The sequence below is a fragment of the Bombina bombina genome, chromosome 1 (genome assembly GCF_027579735.1).
Source record: "Bombina bombina isolate aBomBom1 chromosome 1, aBomBom1.pri, whole genome shotgun sequence".
NCBI classification, from domain to species: Eukaryota; Metazoa; Chordata; class Amphibia; order Anura; family Bombinatoridae; genus Bombina; species Bombina bombina.
In genome coordinates, this window is record NC_069499.1 from 926,609,838 (window position 1) to 926,627,783 (window position 17,946).

At 41.6% G+C, this 17,946-nt stretch overlaps 1 protein-coding gene across 1 annotated transcript in view; it reads right to left on the reverse strand.

The window, feature by feature from the left end:
- Positions 1-17,946, reverse strand: part of EDC4 (enhancer of mRNA decapping 4) — a 425,877-nt gene that overhangs the window by 86,143 nt on the left and 321,788 nt on the right. Inside the window, exons 21-22 of the mRNA XM_053715906.1 lie at positions 13,078-13,109; positions 12,623-12,738 (exon numbers count right to left, since the gene is read on the reverse strand). Of these exons, the coding sequence (XP_053571881.1) occupies positions 12,623-12,738; positions 13,078-13,109 (148 nt within the window). The remainder of the gene's footprint in view (positions 1-12,622; positions 12,739-13,077; positions 13,110-17,946) is intronic.

Genomic DNA, 17,946 nt, shown 5'->3' on the forward strand with positions numbered 1-17,946 from the left:
ACAGTATCTGAAAAACTCAGAGAACCAATCACTGTGTTCCTATCTAGTACGTTTGTACACATACCTAAAAACATACTTAAACACTTATCTACTAAAATCACCCCTCACACTGATTACTGATATAGAGTTTGTTTCTCCTGTCATGCTGATCACTTATTTCTACTGATATTTTTCCTGACTGCTTACAGTCCCCTCAGTCAATGAGCAAAAACTTGACTTATACAAAACTAGGTCACAGGTTTGGTGTGAGACTAAGCGGAAAATAGGCTGCATGCTTACATATTTCTAGACTATGCCTCATAAGTTACAGAGGTCGTTACATGGTCTGAGATGAAAACGAGCAAACGGAATGATGTCCATTGCCGCCACCATCAATCCAATTACCTCCATGTACTGGGCCACTGATGGCCGAGGATTGGACTGAAGGGCTCGGCATGTATTTAGAATCTTTAATTTTCTGACCTCTGTCAAGAAAATTTTCATGGATATGGAATATATTAGAGTTCCCAGGAAGGGAACCTTGGTCTGTGGAATTAATTAACTCTTTTCTAGATTCACCTTCCACCCGTGAGTCCTCAGAAAGGACAGAACCAGGTCTGTATGAGACTTTGTCAGATGGTAGGACGACGCCTGGATCAGAATATCGTCCAAATAAGGCGCCACTGCAATACCCCGCAGCCTGAGAACCGCTAGAAGGGACCCTAGAACCTTTGTGAAGATCATGGGTGCTGTGGCCAACCCGAAGGGAAGAGCCACGAACTGAAAATGTTTGTCCAGGAAGGCAAACCTTAGGAACTGGTGATGATCCCTGTGGATAGGGATATGAAGGTATGCATCCTTCAAGTCCACGGTAGTCATATATTGACCCTCTTGGACCAATGGCAGAATTGTTCGAAGAGTCTCCATCTTGAAGGATGGGACTCTGAGAAACTTGTTTAGACTTTTCAGATCTAAAATAGGTCAAAACATGCCCTCTTTTTTGGGGACCACGAAAAGATTTGAGTAAAACCCCTGCCCCAGAATTGGAGAGGTCTTTTACACAATGTAAGAACGCCTCACTTTTTATCTGGTCTACAGACAATTGTGAAAGAAGAAACCTCCCCCTTGGGAGAGAATTTGCGAATTCCAGTTGATACCCTTGGGACACGATTTCCAGCGTCCAGGGGTCCTGAACATCTCTTACCCAAGCCTGGGCAAAGAAAGAAAGTCTGCCCCTACTAGATCCGGTCCCGGGTCGGGGGCCGCCCCTTCATGCTGTTTTGGTAGCAGCAGCGGGCTTCTTGGGTTGTTTACCCTTGTTCCAAGTCTGGTTAGGTCTCCTGACGGACTTGGTCTGGGCAAAATTCCCTTCCTGCTTGGCAGAAGACGAGGAAGAAGAGGGGACTCCTTTAAAGTTCCGAAAGGAACGAAAATTATTTTGTTTACACCTCAGTTTAGAAGATCTATCCTGAGGTAGGAGATGACCCTTACCTCCCGTAATGTCAGAAATTATTTCCTTCAAGTCAGGACCGAATAGGGTTTTCCCCTTGAAAGGAATAGCCAAAAGCTTTGACTTAGATGACACATCAGCAGACCAAGATTTTAACCATAACGCTATACGCGCTAAAATAGCAAATCCAGCATTCTTAGCTGCCAATTTAGCGATCTGAAAGGCGGCATCTGTAATAAAAAAATTAGCCAGCTTAAGGGCCTTAATTCTATCTAAGATATCCTCTAAAGGAGCCTCAGTCTTAAGAGACTCTTCTAAAGCATCAAACCAGAAGGCTACCGCAGTGGTAACTGGGACAATGCAGGCCGTTGGTTGTAAGAGGAAACCCTGATGAATAAACAATTTCTTTAGAAGACCCTCCAATTTCTTATCCATAGGGTCTTTAAAAGTACAACTGTCTTCAATAGGAATAGTTGTACGCTTCGCCAGGGTAGATATAGCTCCTTCCACCTTAGGTCCTGAACAGTGTCAGATATGGGATACATCTTCTTGAAATTAGGAGAGGGTGAGAACGGAATACCCGGTCTGTGCCATTCCCTCTTAATAATCTCTGAGATTCTCTTAGGAACCGGAAAAAACATCCGTGTAGGTACCTCTAAGTATTTGTCCATCTTACACAATTTCTCTGGTGGCACCACAATAGGGTCACAGTCATCCAGAGTCGCTAAAACCTCCCGAAGCAACAGGCGGAGGTGTTCAAGCTTAAATTTAAAGGACATGACGTCCGAGTCTGTTTGAGGTAACGCACTTCCCGAATCGGAAAGTTCCCCCTCAGACAAAAGTTCCCTGACCCCCAAATCAGATCCCTGTGAGGGTACATCGGAAAAAGCTAATAAGGCATTAGAGGACTCAGTATTCACATTGACTTCTGTCCTACTGCGTTTACCCTGTAACACTGGCAACTTAGATAATACCTCTGTAAGGGTAGTTGACATAACTGCTGCCATATCCTGCAGAGTAAAGGAATTAGACGCGGTTGACGAACCAGGCGTCGCTTGGGTGGGCGTTAAAGGTTGTGAACGCTTGGGGCGAAGTTAGCGGTATACCCTGATTCTCCTCAGACTGAGAATCATCTTTAGACACATTTTCTTTACATAAAATCTGTGCTTTACATTGTAAGGCCCTATCAGTACACGAGGGACAAAATGTTAGAGGGGGTTCCACAGTGGCATCTAAACACATAGAGCAAGGAGTTTCCTCCTCAGTGTCAGACATGTTAAACAGACTAGCAAACTTATAATAGTCATTCTTTTATTAAAAAAATCTTTAGCTCTGAATTCAATTATAGTCAAAAGTTAATGCAGAAGAAAAAATAAAAAAAAAACTGTACTGTGCCTTTAAATTTCAAAAGCGCAACTATTTTTCGGAGACGTTCAAAAACATGTTAATAGCAATAAAAAATTATTTGGAAGTGCCCAAAAACTCTCTAACAGTATTGCATCCTCTTGCTAGACCAATATAATAGTGATTTTTCACAATTAAAATATGTATCATCTTTTATTAGGCCCCTGCACCACGCCACAGCTCTGCTGTGGTGCCTACCTGCCCCTGAATGTAACGGCTGTTACTCGAGGAGCTTTTCAGGCCCTTTGGAAGTCCGTAAACTAAGGACTCACTAGAGATCAGGACTCTTGTCGCCCTTGCGATCCGGCTGAACTGCGCGTATGAGCGCGTGAAACAGGCCCCTCCAACCGTGGGCGTTATGCAAGCATGGGTCATAACAAAAATAAAATGTCCTCTAAGTATAAGCCCTGTGCCCTCTTCTAAAAACTCTATATATCGAGTGAAAGCCCTGCACAATATGTCAGATCACCTTCATAACATGACCGCATTTAAACAGAACCGCAACTCCCAGCGTCAAGCCCCTTTTTATAAGACAAATTATCACACATACTTTGGTAATAAAGAGAAAGGGATTCCAGGTACACCATTTCTTTTACACATAGTGTATACTGCTTACCCCTCCCCATAAAGGGGAAAATGTCAGCCTGTTCTGTGCATCAAGTCTCCCCAGAAACAAAAAGACTGAACATACCTCAAAGTTGCTTGTAGCAAACACTGTTATCCACACTGAAGATTTTCTTACACTACCATCAGCTGCTGTGGGAACCATCATGGATCTCAGAAAACGTTTGCTAAGATCATCAACATCAGGGCAGAAAGAGTCCTCACTCTCCCTGAGAAAAATAGTACTCACTGGCACCATTTGAAAATAAAAAACTAACTAAACTAACACCTCACTTTACCTCTTATTATTACTATACAGGCAAAGAGAATGACTAGAGGTGGAGGGAAGGGAGGAGCTATATATACAGCTCTGCTGTGGTGCTCTTTGCCACTTCCTGTTAGCAGGAGGTTAATATCCCACAAGTAAGGATGAAATCCGTGGACTCGTCATATCTTGAAGAACAAAAGGTCCAACTTAGTCTTGACATGGAGCCAGCCAGACTCCAAATGGAACGTAACAACCCAGAGAGAATATTCCTCTCAACTAGGAAAACTCAAAAGGTCCCATCTCCTGATCCAGGAGAGGCCATAAGAAAAAGGACCACATCTCCATAAAAAGGAGACTAAGCTCTCACCCAAGGGGAAAGGGCTAAAAGGCAGCACCTGCCACAAGCCACAGGCTAAAGGAGAGATCAACCCATAACTCAGAAGCACTGTTGAAGTGATTCCCTGAAAAACTAGCCTACTAACACGCAACCAATCTGCAATAGTAGCAGCAGTAACACTGCAAGTCCAATCACCTGCAGAGCAGTGATTCAATGGATACTACAGCAAGCTGACCAAGGGAAACGAAGGTGTAAAACAGGCCCAATGAGCAACGGCACTCAGAAAACCTGGCCAACCAAGACCAGGTCAAGCATTCAGAGTAAAAGGACATAGCCAAAGTTTCCAGGAACTGGGGAACCTCGAACCAACCCTGGAGCCTAAGGTCCGGTAACAACCCACAACAGGATACGCAATGGAAAATGCTGAGTGAAACTCAGCAACCGGAAGCCCCAGGAAGAACAGGTCCGAACCCCCAATTGTTTAAACAAACAATACCCGCAAACTTAACACCCTGTCTGAAATAACACCCCAGACCACAGGGGATACTAATGCAATATCCAGGTTAACCCGGATAACGAGAAAAACTCGCAAGTCCCGACCTAAGGAAGAGACCACCCCTTGCCGAAGTCGCACACTCTAAAGGAGCTAAGGCGGTAAAAGTTGTACAACGACACTAGAGTTTAGACTCACCAACAGCCTCAGGAGAATAAGGCAAGGGGATACCTCAAGGTCAAAACCACTCGAGCAAAAGCTGGTCTCCACATCACCTCCATACAAGCAGATGATCACAGGGAGAAAGGGGCACGAAACAACCCCAGTTTCAGGAGGAACCTCAAGCAAGCCAAAGGAGACCACGCCCAGTGTCCCTAACAGGGAACCAACATCTACCAGGCCCCTAAAAGGAGACCTAACATGGAGACCTCAGAGGAAGAGCAAAAAGTCTCAGACAGACAGTAGTACAGAGTCGATGTGCAATAGCTGCAGTTGGTTACATTGTAGCTGAACTACCCTTCAAACTACTAGCTGCTGAGGACCAAGTCCAAAAGGACAATCCCTGAGCCTCAAAAAAAAAAAAAAAAAAAAAAAAAAAAAAGGCCAAATTGCTCACTTGGCGGTAAGAAGGCGCTAAGCCCTCCAACTCTCCACCACGTGGGGGAGGAACTCTCGGGTCCGACAATACCAGACGCAAGAGAGAGATGCAGCAGAACTTCACTGACCCAGTCATCCAAATTGAAGGCTATAAGGACTGTGACAACCATTCCTGCCTTGCAGATCCCACAAGTCCTCAAGAATGCTTAGTTGAAGGTAAAACAAATGATAACATAAGCACTCAGCGCTTCGACCGGGCCAGCCAATCAGAACGGCGCCACGTGTCTGAACATCCACAAGACAGAACCGAACCCAAGAGGACCAGCCTGCATCCCGAGTCCTAATCGTCGAGCTGCATAAATCCTTCCTCAGAGGGGAAGAAGGGAAAACAGACAAACATAGGACTAACATGTCCCCAAAAACACTTCCGCATAAGTAACCGAGAGCATTGATCCCAGTTTAAGATTCCCAAAGGAAAATAATAAACAAATTAAAAGACATCCCGATCGGATAAAAAAGAAAATATAAGGCAACCCGTAGGTTAACGCCCAAAAAGAAAATAGGCCTACCCCAGGACCACCCAAACGGAGCCCTAATCTTCCAAAAAACTGTGAAGGATCTCAAAAAGAACAGTCAGGAGATTACATCATCCCCACATGTCTAATGAGGTGCAACATTCAAAGCAGACTGAAAATTCCCATATCTGAGGATAGAATCATTTAATAACTGAAAAACATGTCTGAGTAAGACGCGAAGGCGCGCAACTTCGTAACGATAGGCACAACACTCAGGAACAGTTACACCCGCAGGGAACTGTACAGTCCCTCCCCAAGGCGGTAGACCCAGGACAATAGGGCACGAGCACAATCGTGCATAAACATCTGGACTCTGCAAACAAATAATCGCTAAGAATATGTGGAAGCGAAAACGTGCTGCAACCTCCAGGGGAACAAGCTTCCCTGCGTGGAGGAAAATCATAATCTGGGTCACCCGCATGTGTAGAAGTATGGAGCGGTAGGGAACTCGCCTGACACCCACAATGGCTGGGGCACTCACCACCTCCTTTGAATTAGAATTTCTACATCGCCACATGGTTAGGAATGCGGAAATGGAGGACAGCATGTAATCACGACCGGCCAGAAGGTAAACTGTATAGTCCAAAAAAAAGAGTACCCAACCATAATGATGCATCACTTCCAAAGGTCTTTATGTTCCAAGCCATGAGCCTATTTAACACCACACATAAGCAGATTGAATCACATAAAGATGGTTAAAAACCTCCCTCAGGAGATATTAACCCTTGATTCCAAGATACTAAAAGAAGACTCACTGAGACCCTTATGTTAAGTTAGTCCCGCAAGGTGGTAGCCTCTCGAGAAAACTGTGGTACAGTACATTCACAAAGAAAGAAAATGAAACTATCTTACCGGAATCTACGCCGTGAAACAGGAACACGGCCATACAAGTGTGACGGATAGTAGCATCGCTTTTCGCCATGGACTTGAGAGAAAAAAAGAAGTCAGCGGAGCGAAGTTCGACAACGCTGATTGCTTGAGGAGCTGTTAACATGAGTCGGGATGGTTTTGCAGAAAGACTCTTCCTGCATCTCTGGACTCTAACTTTCATCCAATCCCTCACTGAGAGACTGACAGGATTACTTAAAATTCCTGTCCCATGTCGAAGAGTACTACCCTCCATAAGAGAAAAAATTAAATTCTGACACTTCTCTGCCAACCTCCTGGGACGAAAGGAAAAGAATGCCTGGGGGATGAGTTAAGTGAGAGGAGTATTTAAGCCTTTGGCTGGGGTGTCTTTGCCTCCTCCTGGTGGCCAGGTTCTTATTTCCCAAAAGTAATGAATGCAGCTGTGGACTCTTTCCATTTAAGAAGAAAAAAGGGCAGAGGACTGGCGAAAATCTTTAGTCGCTTGTAGGTAGAATTTCAAAACACACAACGACCAAGTTGTGCAACAAACATTCCTTAAGAGAAGAAGGCGAATCACAGTGCAAGGCCGAGATTTCCGAAAACTCTCCAAACAGAAGAAATAGAAAAGGAAACAACACCTTCCAAGATAATAACTTAAATGTCTATGGAATGCAAAGGCTCAAATGGAGCCTGTTGAAAAACTTTAAGAACAAGGTTAAGACTCCACAGAAGAGCAACAGAACCTTCCTGGAGAAAAGACAAAATCCTAGGAATCCTGACCCTACTCCAAAGAGAAGCCCTTGGATTCACAACAATAAAAGTATTTACACCACACCTTATGGTAAATATTTCTAGCAACAGGTCAGCTAGCCTGAAACAAGGTCTCAATGACCTACTTAGACAGATCTAAGCATTCAATCTCCAAGCAGTCCGCTTTAGAGAAACAAGATTTGGATGAAGGAATGGACCCTGAGTTAGAAGGTCCTTCCTCAGAGGAAAACTCCAAGTTGGAAGAGATGACATCTTCACTAGGTCAGCATACCAGATCCTGCGAAACCATGCAGGACCCATTAGAATTACCGATGCACTCTCCCCTTTGATACAAACAATGACTCTTGAAAGTAGAGCAAAACGAAGGAAACAAATATGCTAGTCTGAAATCCCAAGGAACCGCCGGCATCTATCAGGGCGACCTGCGAATCTCGGGACATGAAGCTTAGCATTCTGCAGGGATGCCAACATATCCAACTCCGGCACCCCCCAATTGAGGGATAACCTGGAGAACACCTCCGGATGGGGAATCCATTCCCCGGGATGAAACAACTGTCTGCTCAGGAAATCTGCTCCCAGTTGTCAACCTCTGGAATGCAGAGGGCAGATAAACAATCTGAGTCACCTACTACAAGGCTAAGGAATCCCGAGCTCCTCCCCGGTGGTTGCTTTAAGCCACTGAAGTGACAATGTCCGACTGGAACCTGATAAACCGGGTTAAGAACAACTGAGGCCAAACCCTCAGAACACTGAAAACCGCTCTCAACTCCAAGATTTTTATGCAGAGAGCAGACTCCTCTTGAGTCCAAAGTCCTTGCGCCCTAACAAGTCTCAGACTGCTCCCCAACCCAGCAGGCTGGCGACCGTGGTCACAATCACCCAGGAATGTCTTCGGAAGCAAATGTGCCCTGAGACAGTTACCCCTGAGAAAACCACCACGGAAGAGAGTTCCAAATGGTCAACAATTAACTGAGCATGCAAAAATGCAGAGCTCTCAAATGGACTTGATCCAAAGGGATGATGTTCATGGAACGATAAGGCCAATTACCTCCATAAATAAAGCCACTGAAAAAAAGAAGGGAAAATCAGCTGCAGCTGGTTTTAAACTCCGAACCCTCTGGTACAAGATTGCTAAACTATCTACCGGACCACAAGAGCTTGCTGTTGAACAGTAGACCGTAGAGAGAGGAAGAAATCTTTGATTTTCTGACCTCTGTTAGAAATATTCTCGTAGATATAGAATTTATTAAGGTCCCTAAGAAAATCAGCCATGTAGCTGGAACAAGGGAACTCTTCTACATTTCCATGGATGGGAAGTGAATCTGGGGAAAATACAAGATCTCTCGAAAGAGATTGCTCGAAGGAAGAATGGCACCTGAATCATATATTGACCAGGAAGAGGTACTCCCTGCAACTTCGAGACCCGAAAGACTTTCTAGGATAGCAAATCTCAGGAATTAAGAGAAGATCCCGAAGCATGGGAACCCGAAGATACAGATCCTTCAGGTCTATGTTCGTCATGAATAGACCCTCGAACCAAAAGAGAATCTAGTTGAAGGACAGCACTCTGAGAAACTTGAGAAGAAATACCTAGACCCCGTTCCACCTACCGGAACTGGAGCTATCACTCCCAGGGAGGAAGGCCCTGAACCCAGTTCAAGAATGCCTCCCATCAAACCTGGACTGAAGATACTCCAAAAGGAGAATTCAGCCCATGGGAAGAATAGATTGCTTCTCCCTGGACCAAGACGAATTGACTGTCCCTGCAGTAAAAAGAAAAGGAAGAATTTTCTTTAGTCCATTCCTCTTGACCTGTGGTAGAAAAGCTTATCCACCCATAAATTCAGATATCAATTCTGCCAGACCAGGTCCAAACAAGGTCTCACCCTTTTAAGGAAACACCAGAAGCTTGAACTTGGAGGAATCATTAAATATATTCCAAATATGGCCACGATAGACCCAAGTCTAGGTCAAATTGGATATTGAACCTGCATCTGCAGATTTGTAAAGCCTAAGCTGCACCACTAAGCTACAGGTCTTCTCAGCTGACCAAGAGTTCAACCACAACGCCCTGTGGGCTAGCACAGTAAGTTTAATTAGATAAGGCATGCATCAAAAAGATGCCGCACTTGACACAGTGGCAACACAAACTGTAGGTTTTCATGAAAACCTAGATGATCAAACAAACCTCCAGCTTCTTGTTCATGCATCCGTAAAGGAGCAGGTATCCTCTATAGGGATCGAAATCTTTGAGCCATACTAGAAATGGTCCCTTCTACTTAAAGCACCGTGCATTTAATGGAGCCGGCGACAGGAAAAATCCTTTAAAGAACGGGAGATAGGGAGAAAAGTATCCCTAGCTTCTCCTATTCCTGTGAAAAAAACGCCATAGCACGTCTAGAACACTTCCACATAGGAAGGAACCTCATAGAAATGATAAAGTTTACTAAACTCCCAAGGGTTGACAACGACAGAGGAATCAGTGTTGTCCAAGTAGCCAAAACCACCTGTAGCAATACACAAGGTCACCACTTCAGCATCAGATGAAGGAATTATACTGTCCGAATCTGAGATTTCACCCTCAGCAACTACTGGCGAATCCTCCTCACCACTTAGGAGAGAGAGTAACCTGTGTAGCATAAAGTGGAACAGAAACCTTACTAACCGAATCTTCAAAATTTCCTCTTGCGTTTTCCCTGTAGGAAAGGAAAATCAGATAAAGCTGCAAAATCTGCAGGCATACACTCCTCCAGGAGATTGAAAGTAACTGCAGGGCACTGAATGTGACACCACAGAAGCTTGGGACGTTTAAGGAGAAAGCTGTGGCATTGCCTGAACAGTGTCATCCTGGGAGACATGAGGCTCCGACCTATCAGTACATTTAATAACATTTGCTGAACATGCAGCACAGAATTTCATAGACAAATTAAGCAGTTGAAAATTGTCCTTAGAGACGAGAGACTCAAACAAGAATATCTTTATTTTATTTAAAAGATGTATTCTAATTATGAGGAACAAAAATTCTTAGGAAAAACAACTTGGTCCTCAAGAGCCAAAAACCATCTGATACTAGGGACAGACTCTGTTCCAGAACCCTGAACATACTGTATGTCCCAAATCACTTAATTCAAAAAAGATTATACATATCCTAGACTGGATTTACTCCTGGATGACTACCCCTAAACAACAGTGGAGTATAACTTTATTAAATAAACCTTTAACTTAAAGGGACAGTAAACACCATAATTTTTATTGTTTAAAAAGGTTGATAATACCTTTATTACCCATTCCCCAATTTTGCATAACCAACACAGTTACAATATACTTTTTACCTCTGTGATTACCTTTTATTTATGCCTCTGCAAACTGCCCCCTTATTTCAGTTCTTTTGACAGACATGCATTTTTTAGCCAATCTGTTCTGACTCCTAGGAGCTTCACGTGCCTGAGCTCAATGTTATCTATATGAAACACATGAACTAACGCCTTCTAGTGGTGAAAAACTGTCAAAATGCTTTCAGATTAGAGGCAGTCTTCAAAGTCTAAGAAATTAGCACATGAACCTCCTAGATTTAGCTTTCAACTAAGAATACCAAGAGAACAAAGCAAAATTGGTAATAAAAGTAAATTGGAAATTTGTTTAAAATTACATGCCCTATTTAAATCATGAAAGATTTTTTTTTTACTTTACTGTCCCTTTAAGGATTCAAATATGAACATACACATTGAGAGGGAGTGTTTGTGTTTGAGATCAGTAATTGTACAAAAAAAAAACTATCAGAATCACTAAACGCCGCTCAGCTCTGGAATAGCAGAGCTGAGAGACACGTGACGTCATAACAGGAATGCGCAACTATTCCGATAAAATCCCCATTTTAGAGATTTACAGAAAATTTTTGTTAGCTTTCAGAAAGCGCTTGTCACACATGCAACCTGTTCTACTACAACATTGCCATGTAGTCTCTTGCTCAAAGAACTAAACACAACTCACTAGGCTATAAAAGGCTCTAAATACACAGACATCCAAATGATGATGCCGCTCCTTTCTCAACCGGAGAAGGAGGCGGGGTCACATTACCGGACCCATCAAAGCTGTAATGGCACCGCTCCGTCTTCTCAAACTAAGAATGAGGCAGGAACATGGGATCGGCATAAGAATGAAGCGCGCAAATGACTAACATCGGGCTTCATTCGGCCGATGAGGTATATCAGTGTACAAACAGACAGCTTCCTACAAAGAAGTGAATGGTCTGTAAAATGATTTGCACAAAGCCAATGAAGTAGTCAAGAAATAAGGCAATAGTAGTGGCGCCGCTCCCAAAGTGAAAGAGCGCGCTCCCAAAGAAAATAACGCATCAGAGTTTGTGTAATAAAGAAAACTTCTTAAAGCCTGTTCAATATACACTGTGTCTACAGTGACACAGCACAAATAGCCCAACTTTTTCATTGAATCATTATATAATTCAAGAGGCATAACAATCAATTAGAGGTATTATTAATCCCCAATAAGGCTCTAAGCGATATACACATGAGCCAAATTTTCAGGTAATACTCTATCATAAAAGTATTAATCTTTAGTCTCCTTTCACAAAAAGTGCCTGCATCCTGCTATAAGATATCCTTCCCAAGGACATAAATGTCCCATATAAGTCTGCAGTTTACATTCCATAAGTAGTGCACGTTCTCCAATACCCAGAAGACAAAAAGGCACTTACCTGCAGTCTGGCCGTCCGGCAGGAGGACAGCTCACAAGGTATGAGAGGACACATTCTCCTCACAGAGACCTGAAGAAGAGAAAGAACAGAGCAAACCTACTCTGGCTTTCTATACCATGGGCAGCAAATATTTTAGGAAAACGCAGCAAGGCCCACCTTACAAGTTCCTAACTGCTTTAAAGCCACCACTGCCCTTACTGAAGAGACTAATGTGGAGCAAAGCTAGACCCAATCCTTGAAAAAGGGGAAGGAACAGAGTGACCTACTCTGTTCTAAAATAATAAAATCTTGATTGAAGTGAAATAAATCCAATTTCTTCAGACACCAAAACTTACCCTCCTCCTTGCACCGAAGGCAAAGAGAATGACTGGGGTTTGTGGGAAGGGGAGTGATACTTAAAATCTTGGCTGTGGTGCTCTTTGCCTACTCCTGCTGGCCAGGAGTGATATTCTTAACAGTAATTGAGGACGTTGTGGACTCACCATATCTTAGGAAAGAATAATGGTTTATAATAATTTCCAGTAGATACAACAGTCTAGTAAATTAATTATGACGACCTTCTGCTGAAGATAATGTACTTACCTTTGATTTAATCATCTTGGAGACGTTCTCTTTCAATGAACCCTCTACAGCAGTAAGTTTTGTAGCTATAGTACTACTCAACTGACCAGTCACTGGCTCCAGGCATTTAGCTATACCTGTAGTACACAAAGGAAGAGACAAATTAATTAATGTGCTGTACAATTGTTTAAAGATCTTATCTCATGTTGTTGATCCTTCATTATGTTCTGTCTTACACGTAACTAGACCAAATCATATTATTTAAGTTTTAAGGTTATATAAAGTACTTCCAAAAAGCTAGCGATTATTTGAGGCTTCTAAAAAACATGTCTACATTATCTCAACAATAAAACAAATGTGTATGACAGTAAAATACTGTACTTGTACAGATGCAATAACATCTAAAAACAGAAACCCCTCTTTCACAAAAGCACTGCCTGTTGAAATGGACAGGAGAATCTTTTTTTTTTGTATACGGTACAAGTGAGTTAAAAGCGACAGCAAACACCTTGATGGGATAAAAGGTAAAAATTGAAATGTGCATGGGTGAATTTCAGTTTTAAATCAAGGCCTTTTTGCAATATATTTTGATTAGCAAAAAAACTTTAACAGAGGATACAAAGAGAACAAAGAATATTAGATGCTAGAAGTAAATTGGAAAGTTGTTTAAAAATGCATGCTCTATCTAAACCACGAAAGTTACATTTTGATTATTGTCCCTTTAAATACAAGGAGTTCACTGTCCCTTTAAGATTAACTGCATGGTAGACTTCTCAGCATCTAAATTAAAAAACATAATTTATGTAAGAACTTACCTGATAAATTCATTTCTTTCATATTAGCAAGAGTCCATGAGCTAGTGACGTATGGGATATACATTCCTACCAGGAGGGGCAAAGTTTCCCAAACCTTAAAATGCCTATAAATACACCCCTCACCACACCCACAATTCAGTTTAACGAATAGCCAAGAAGTGGGGTGATAAGAAAAAAGTGCGAAAGCATATAAAATAAGGAATTGGAATAATTGTGCATTATACAAAAAAATCAAAACCACCACAAAAAAGGGCGGGCCTCATGGACTCTTGCTAATATGAAAGAAATGAATTTATCAGGTAAGTTCTTACATAAATTATGTTTTCTTTCATGTAATTAGCAAGAGTCCATGAGCTAGTGACGTATGGGATAATGATTACCCAAGATGTGGATCTTTCCACACAAGAGTCACTAGAGAGGGAGGGATAAAATAAAGACAGCCAATTCCTGCTGAAAATAATCCACACCCAGAATAAAATTTTTAATGAAAAAACATAAGCAGAAGATTCAAACTGAAACCACTGCCTGAAGTACGTTTCTACCAAAAACTGCTTCAGAAGAAGAAAACACATCAAAATGGTAGAATTTAGTAAAAGTATGCAAAGAGGACCAAGTTGCTGTTTTGCAAATCTGATCAACCGAAGCTTCATTCTTAAACGCCCAGGAAGTAGAAACTAACCTAGTAGAATGAGCTGTAATCCTTTGAGGCTGAGTGTTACCCGACTCAACATAGGCATGATGAAATAAAGATTTCAACCAAGATGCCAAAGAAATGGCAAAAGCTTTCTGGTCTTTTCTAGAACCGGAAAAGATGACAAATAGACTAGAAGTCTTTCGGAAAGACTTAATAGCTTCAACATAATATTACAAAGCTCTAACAGCATCCAAAGAATGCAATGATTTCTCCTTAGAATTCATAGGATTAGGACATAATGAAGGAACCACAATTTCTCTACTAATGTTGTTAGAATTCACAACCTTAGGTAAAAAATTCAAAAGAAGTTCGCAGCACCGCCTTATCCTGATGCAAAATCAGAAAAGGAGACTCACAAAAAAGAGTAGATAATTCAGAGACTCTTCTGGCAGAAGAGATGGCCAAAAGAAACAAAACTTTCCAAGAAAGTAATATAATGACCAAAGAATGCATGGGTTCAAAAGGAGGAGCTTGAAGAGCCCCCAGAACCAAATTCAAACTCCAAGGAGGAGAAATTGACTTAATGACAGGTTTTATACAAACCAAAGCTTGTACAAAACAATGAATATCAGGAAGATTAGCAATCCTTCTGTGAAAAAGAACAGAAAGAGCAGAGATTTGTCTTTCAAGAAACTTGCGGACAAACCTTTATCTAAACCATCCTGAAGAAATATAAGTCTTCCAGACTCTATAATATATCTCTCTAGATACAGATTTACGAGCCTGTCACATAGTATCAATCACAGAGTCAGAGAAACCTCTTTGACCAAGAATCAAGCGTTCAAACTCCACACCTTAAAATTAAGGTTTTGAGATCCTGATGGAAAAAAGAACCTTGAGACAGAAATACTGGTCTTAACGGAAGAGTCCACAGCTGGCAAGAGACCATCCGGACAAGATCCGCATACCAAAACCTGTGAGGCCATGCTGGAGCTACCAGCAGGACAAACGAGCATTCCTTTAGAATATTGGAGAATACCCTTGGAAGAAGAACTAGAGGCGGAAAGATATAGGCAGGATGACACTTGTAAGGAAGAGAAAATGCATCCACTGCCTCCGCCCGAGGATCCCTGGATCCGGACAGATACCAGGGAAGTTTCTTGTTTAGATGAGAAGCCATCAGATCTATTTCTGGGAGTTCCCACATTTGAACAATCTGAGGAAATACCTCTGGGTGAAGACCATTCGCCCAGGTGCAACGTTTGGCGACTGAGATAATCCGCTTTCCATACCTGGGATATGAACCGCAGAGATTAGACAGGAGCTGGATTCCGCCCAAACCAAAATTCGAGATACTTCTTTCATAGCCAGAGGACTGTGAGTCCCTCCTTGATGATTGATGTATGCCACAGTTGTGACATTGTCTATCTGAAAACAAATGAACAACTCTCTCTTCAGAAGAGACCAAGACTGAAGAGCTCTGAAATTGCACGGAGTTCCAAAATATTGATCGGAAATCTCACCTCCTGAGATTCCCAAACCCCTTGTGCCGTCAGATACCCCCACACAGCTCCCCAACCTGTAAGACTTGCATCTGTTGAGATTATAGTCCAGGTCGGAAGAACAAAGAAGCCCCCTGAACTAAACGATGGTGATCTGTCCACCATGTCAGAGAGTGTCGTATAATCGGTTTAAAGATATTAATTGAGATATCTTTGAGTAATCCCTGCACCATTGGTTCAGCATACAGAGCTGAAGAGGTCGCATGTGTGCGGCAGTCCTAAGACCTAAAATTTCCATGCATAAGGCTACCAAAGGGAATGATTGTGACCGAAGGTTTTGACAAGCTGAAATCAATGTTAAACTTCTCTTGTCTGACAAGGACAGAGTCATAGACACTGAATCTATTCTAGAAACCTAAAAAGGTTACCCTTGTCTGAGGAATTAATGAACTGATTGGTAAATTAATCCTCCAACCATGAACTTGAAGAAACAACACAAGTCGATTCGTATGAGATTCTTCGAAAATGAGAAGACTGAGCAAGTACCCAGATATCGTCCAATAAGGAAATACCAAAACCCTGTTCTCTGATTACAGAAAGAAGGGCACCGAGAACCTTTGAAAAAAATTCTTGGAACTGAGGCTAGGCCAAACGGTAGAGCCACAAAACTGGTAATGCTTGTCTAAAAAGAGAATCTCAGACACTAAAAGTGATCTGGATGAATCGGAATATGCAGATACACATCCTGTAAATCTATCGTAGACATATAATGCCCTTGCTAAACAAAAGGCAGGACAGTCCTACAGAAACTGAATGTTGGTATCCTTACATAACGATTCAATATTGATAGATCCGGAACTGGTCTGAAGGAATTGACCTTCTTTGGTACAATGAAGAGATAAAATAAAACCCCAGCCCCTGTTCCAGAACTGGAACTGGCATAATTACTCCAGCCAACTCTAGATCTGAAACACATTTCAGAAATGCTGAGCCTTTGCTGTGTTAACTGGGACACGGGAAAGAAAAAAATCTCTTAGCAGGAGGCCGTAACTGAAGCCAATTCTGTACCTTTCTGAAACAATGGTCTGAAACCAGAAATTGAGAACGGAATTGATCAAAATTTCTTTGAAGAAAACGTAATCTGCCCCATACCAGCTGAGCTGGAATAAGGTCCGCACCTTCATGGGTACTTAGGAGCTGGCTATACGTTTTCTATAAGGCTTGGATATATTCCAAACTGGAAATAGTTTCCAAACTGATACCGCTCCTGAGGATGAAGGATCAGGCTTTTGTTCCTTATTGTGAGGAAAGGAACGAAAATGATTATTAGACCTAAATTTACCTTAGATTTTTTATCCTTTGGTAAAAAAGTTCCCTTCCTTCCAGAAACAGTTGAAATAATAATTTATTACCCTGGAAAGAAAAGGAAAGCAAAGTTGACTTAGAAGACATATCAGCATTCCAAGTTTAATCCATAAAGCTTTTCTAGCTAAAATAGCTAGAGACATATACCTGACATCAACACTAATGATATCAAAAGATGGTATCACCAATAAAATTATTAGCATGTTATAGAATAATAATAATGCTATAAAATTATGATCTGTTATTTGTTGCGCTAAAGCTTCTAACCAAAAAGTTGAAGCTGCAGCAACATCCGCTAAAAATATAGCAGGTCAAAGAAGATTACCTGAACATAAGTAAGCTTTTCTTAGAAAGGATACAATTTTCCTATCTAAAGGATCCTTAAATGAATTACTATCTGCCGTAGGAATAGTAGCATATTTAGCAGGAGTAGGGACAGCCCCATAACCCTAGGGATTTTGTCCCAAAAAAACTCTAATCTGTCAGATGGCACAGGATATAATTGCTTAAACGTTTAGAAGGAGTAAAAGAATTACCCAAATTATTCCATTCCCTGGAAATTACTTCAGAAATAGCATCAGGGAGATTAAACACTTCTGGAATAACTACAGGAGATTTAAAAAACCTTATTTAAACGTTTAGATTTAGTATCAAGAGGACCAGAATCCTCTATTTCTAATGCAATTAATACTTCTTAAATAAAGAACGAATAAATTCCATCTTGAACAAATACAAAGATTTATCAGCATCAACCTCTGAGACAGAAACCTCTGAACCAGAAGAACCATTATCAGTATCAGAATGATGATGTTCATTTAAAAATTCATCTGAAAAAAGAGAAGTTTTAAAAGACTTTTATGTAAACTAGAAGGAGAAATAACAGACATAGCCTTCTTAATGGATTTAAAAAATAAAATCTCTTATGTTTATCAGGAACACTCTGAAAATTAGATGTTGACGGAACAGCAACAGGTAATGTAACAGTACTAAAGGAAATTTTATCTGCATTAATAAGTTTGTCATGACATG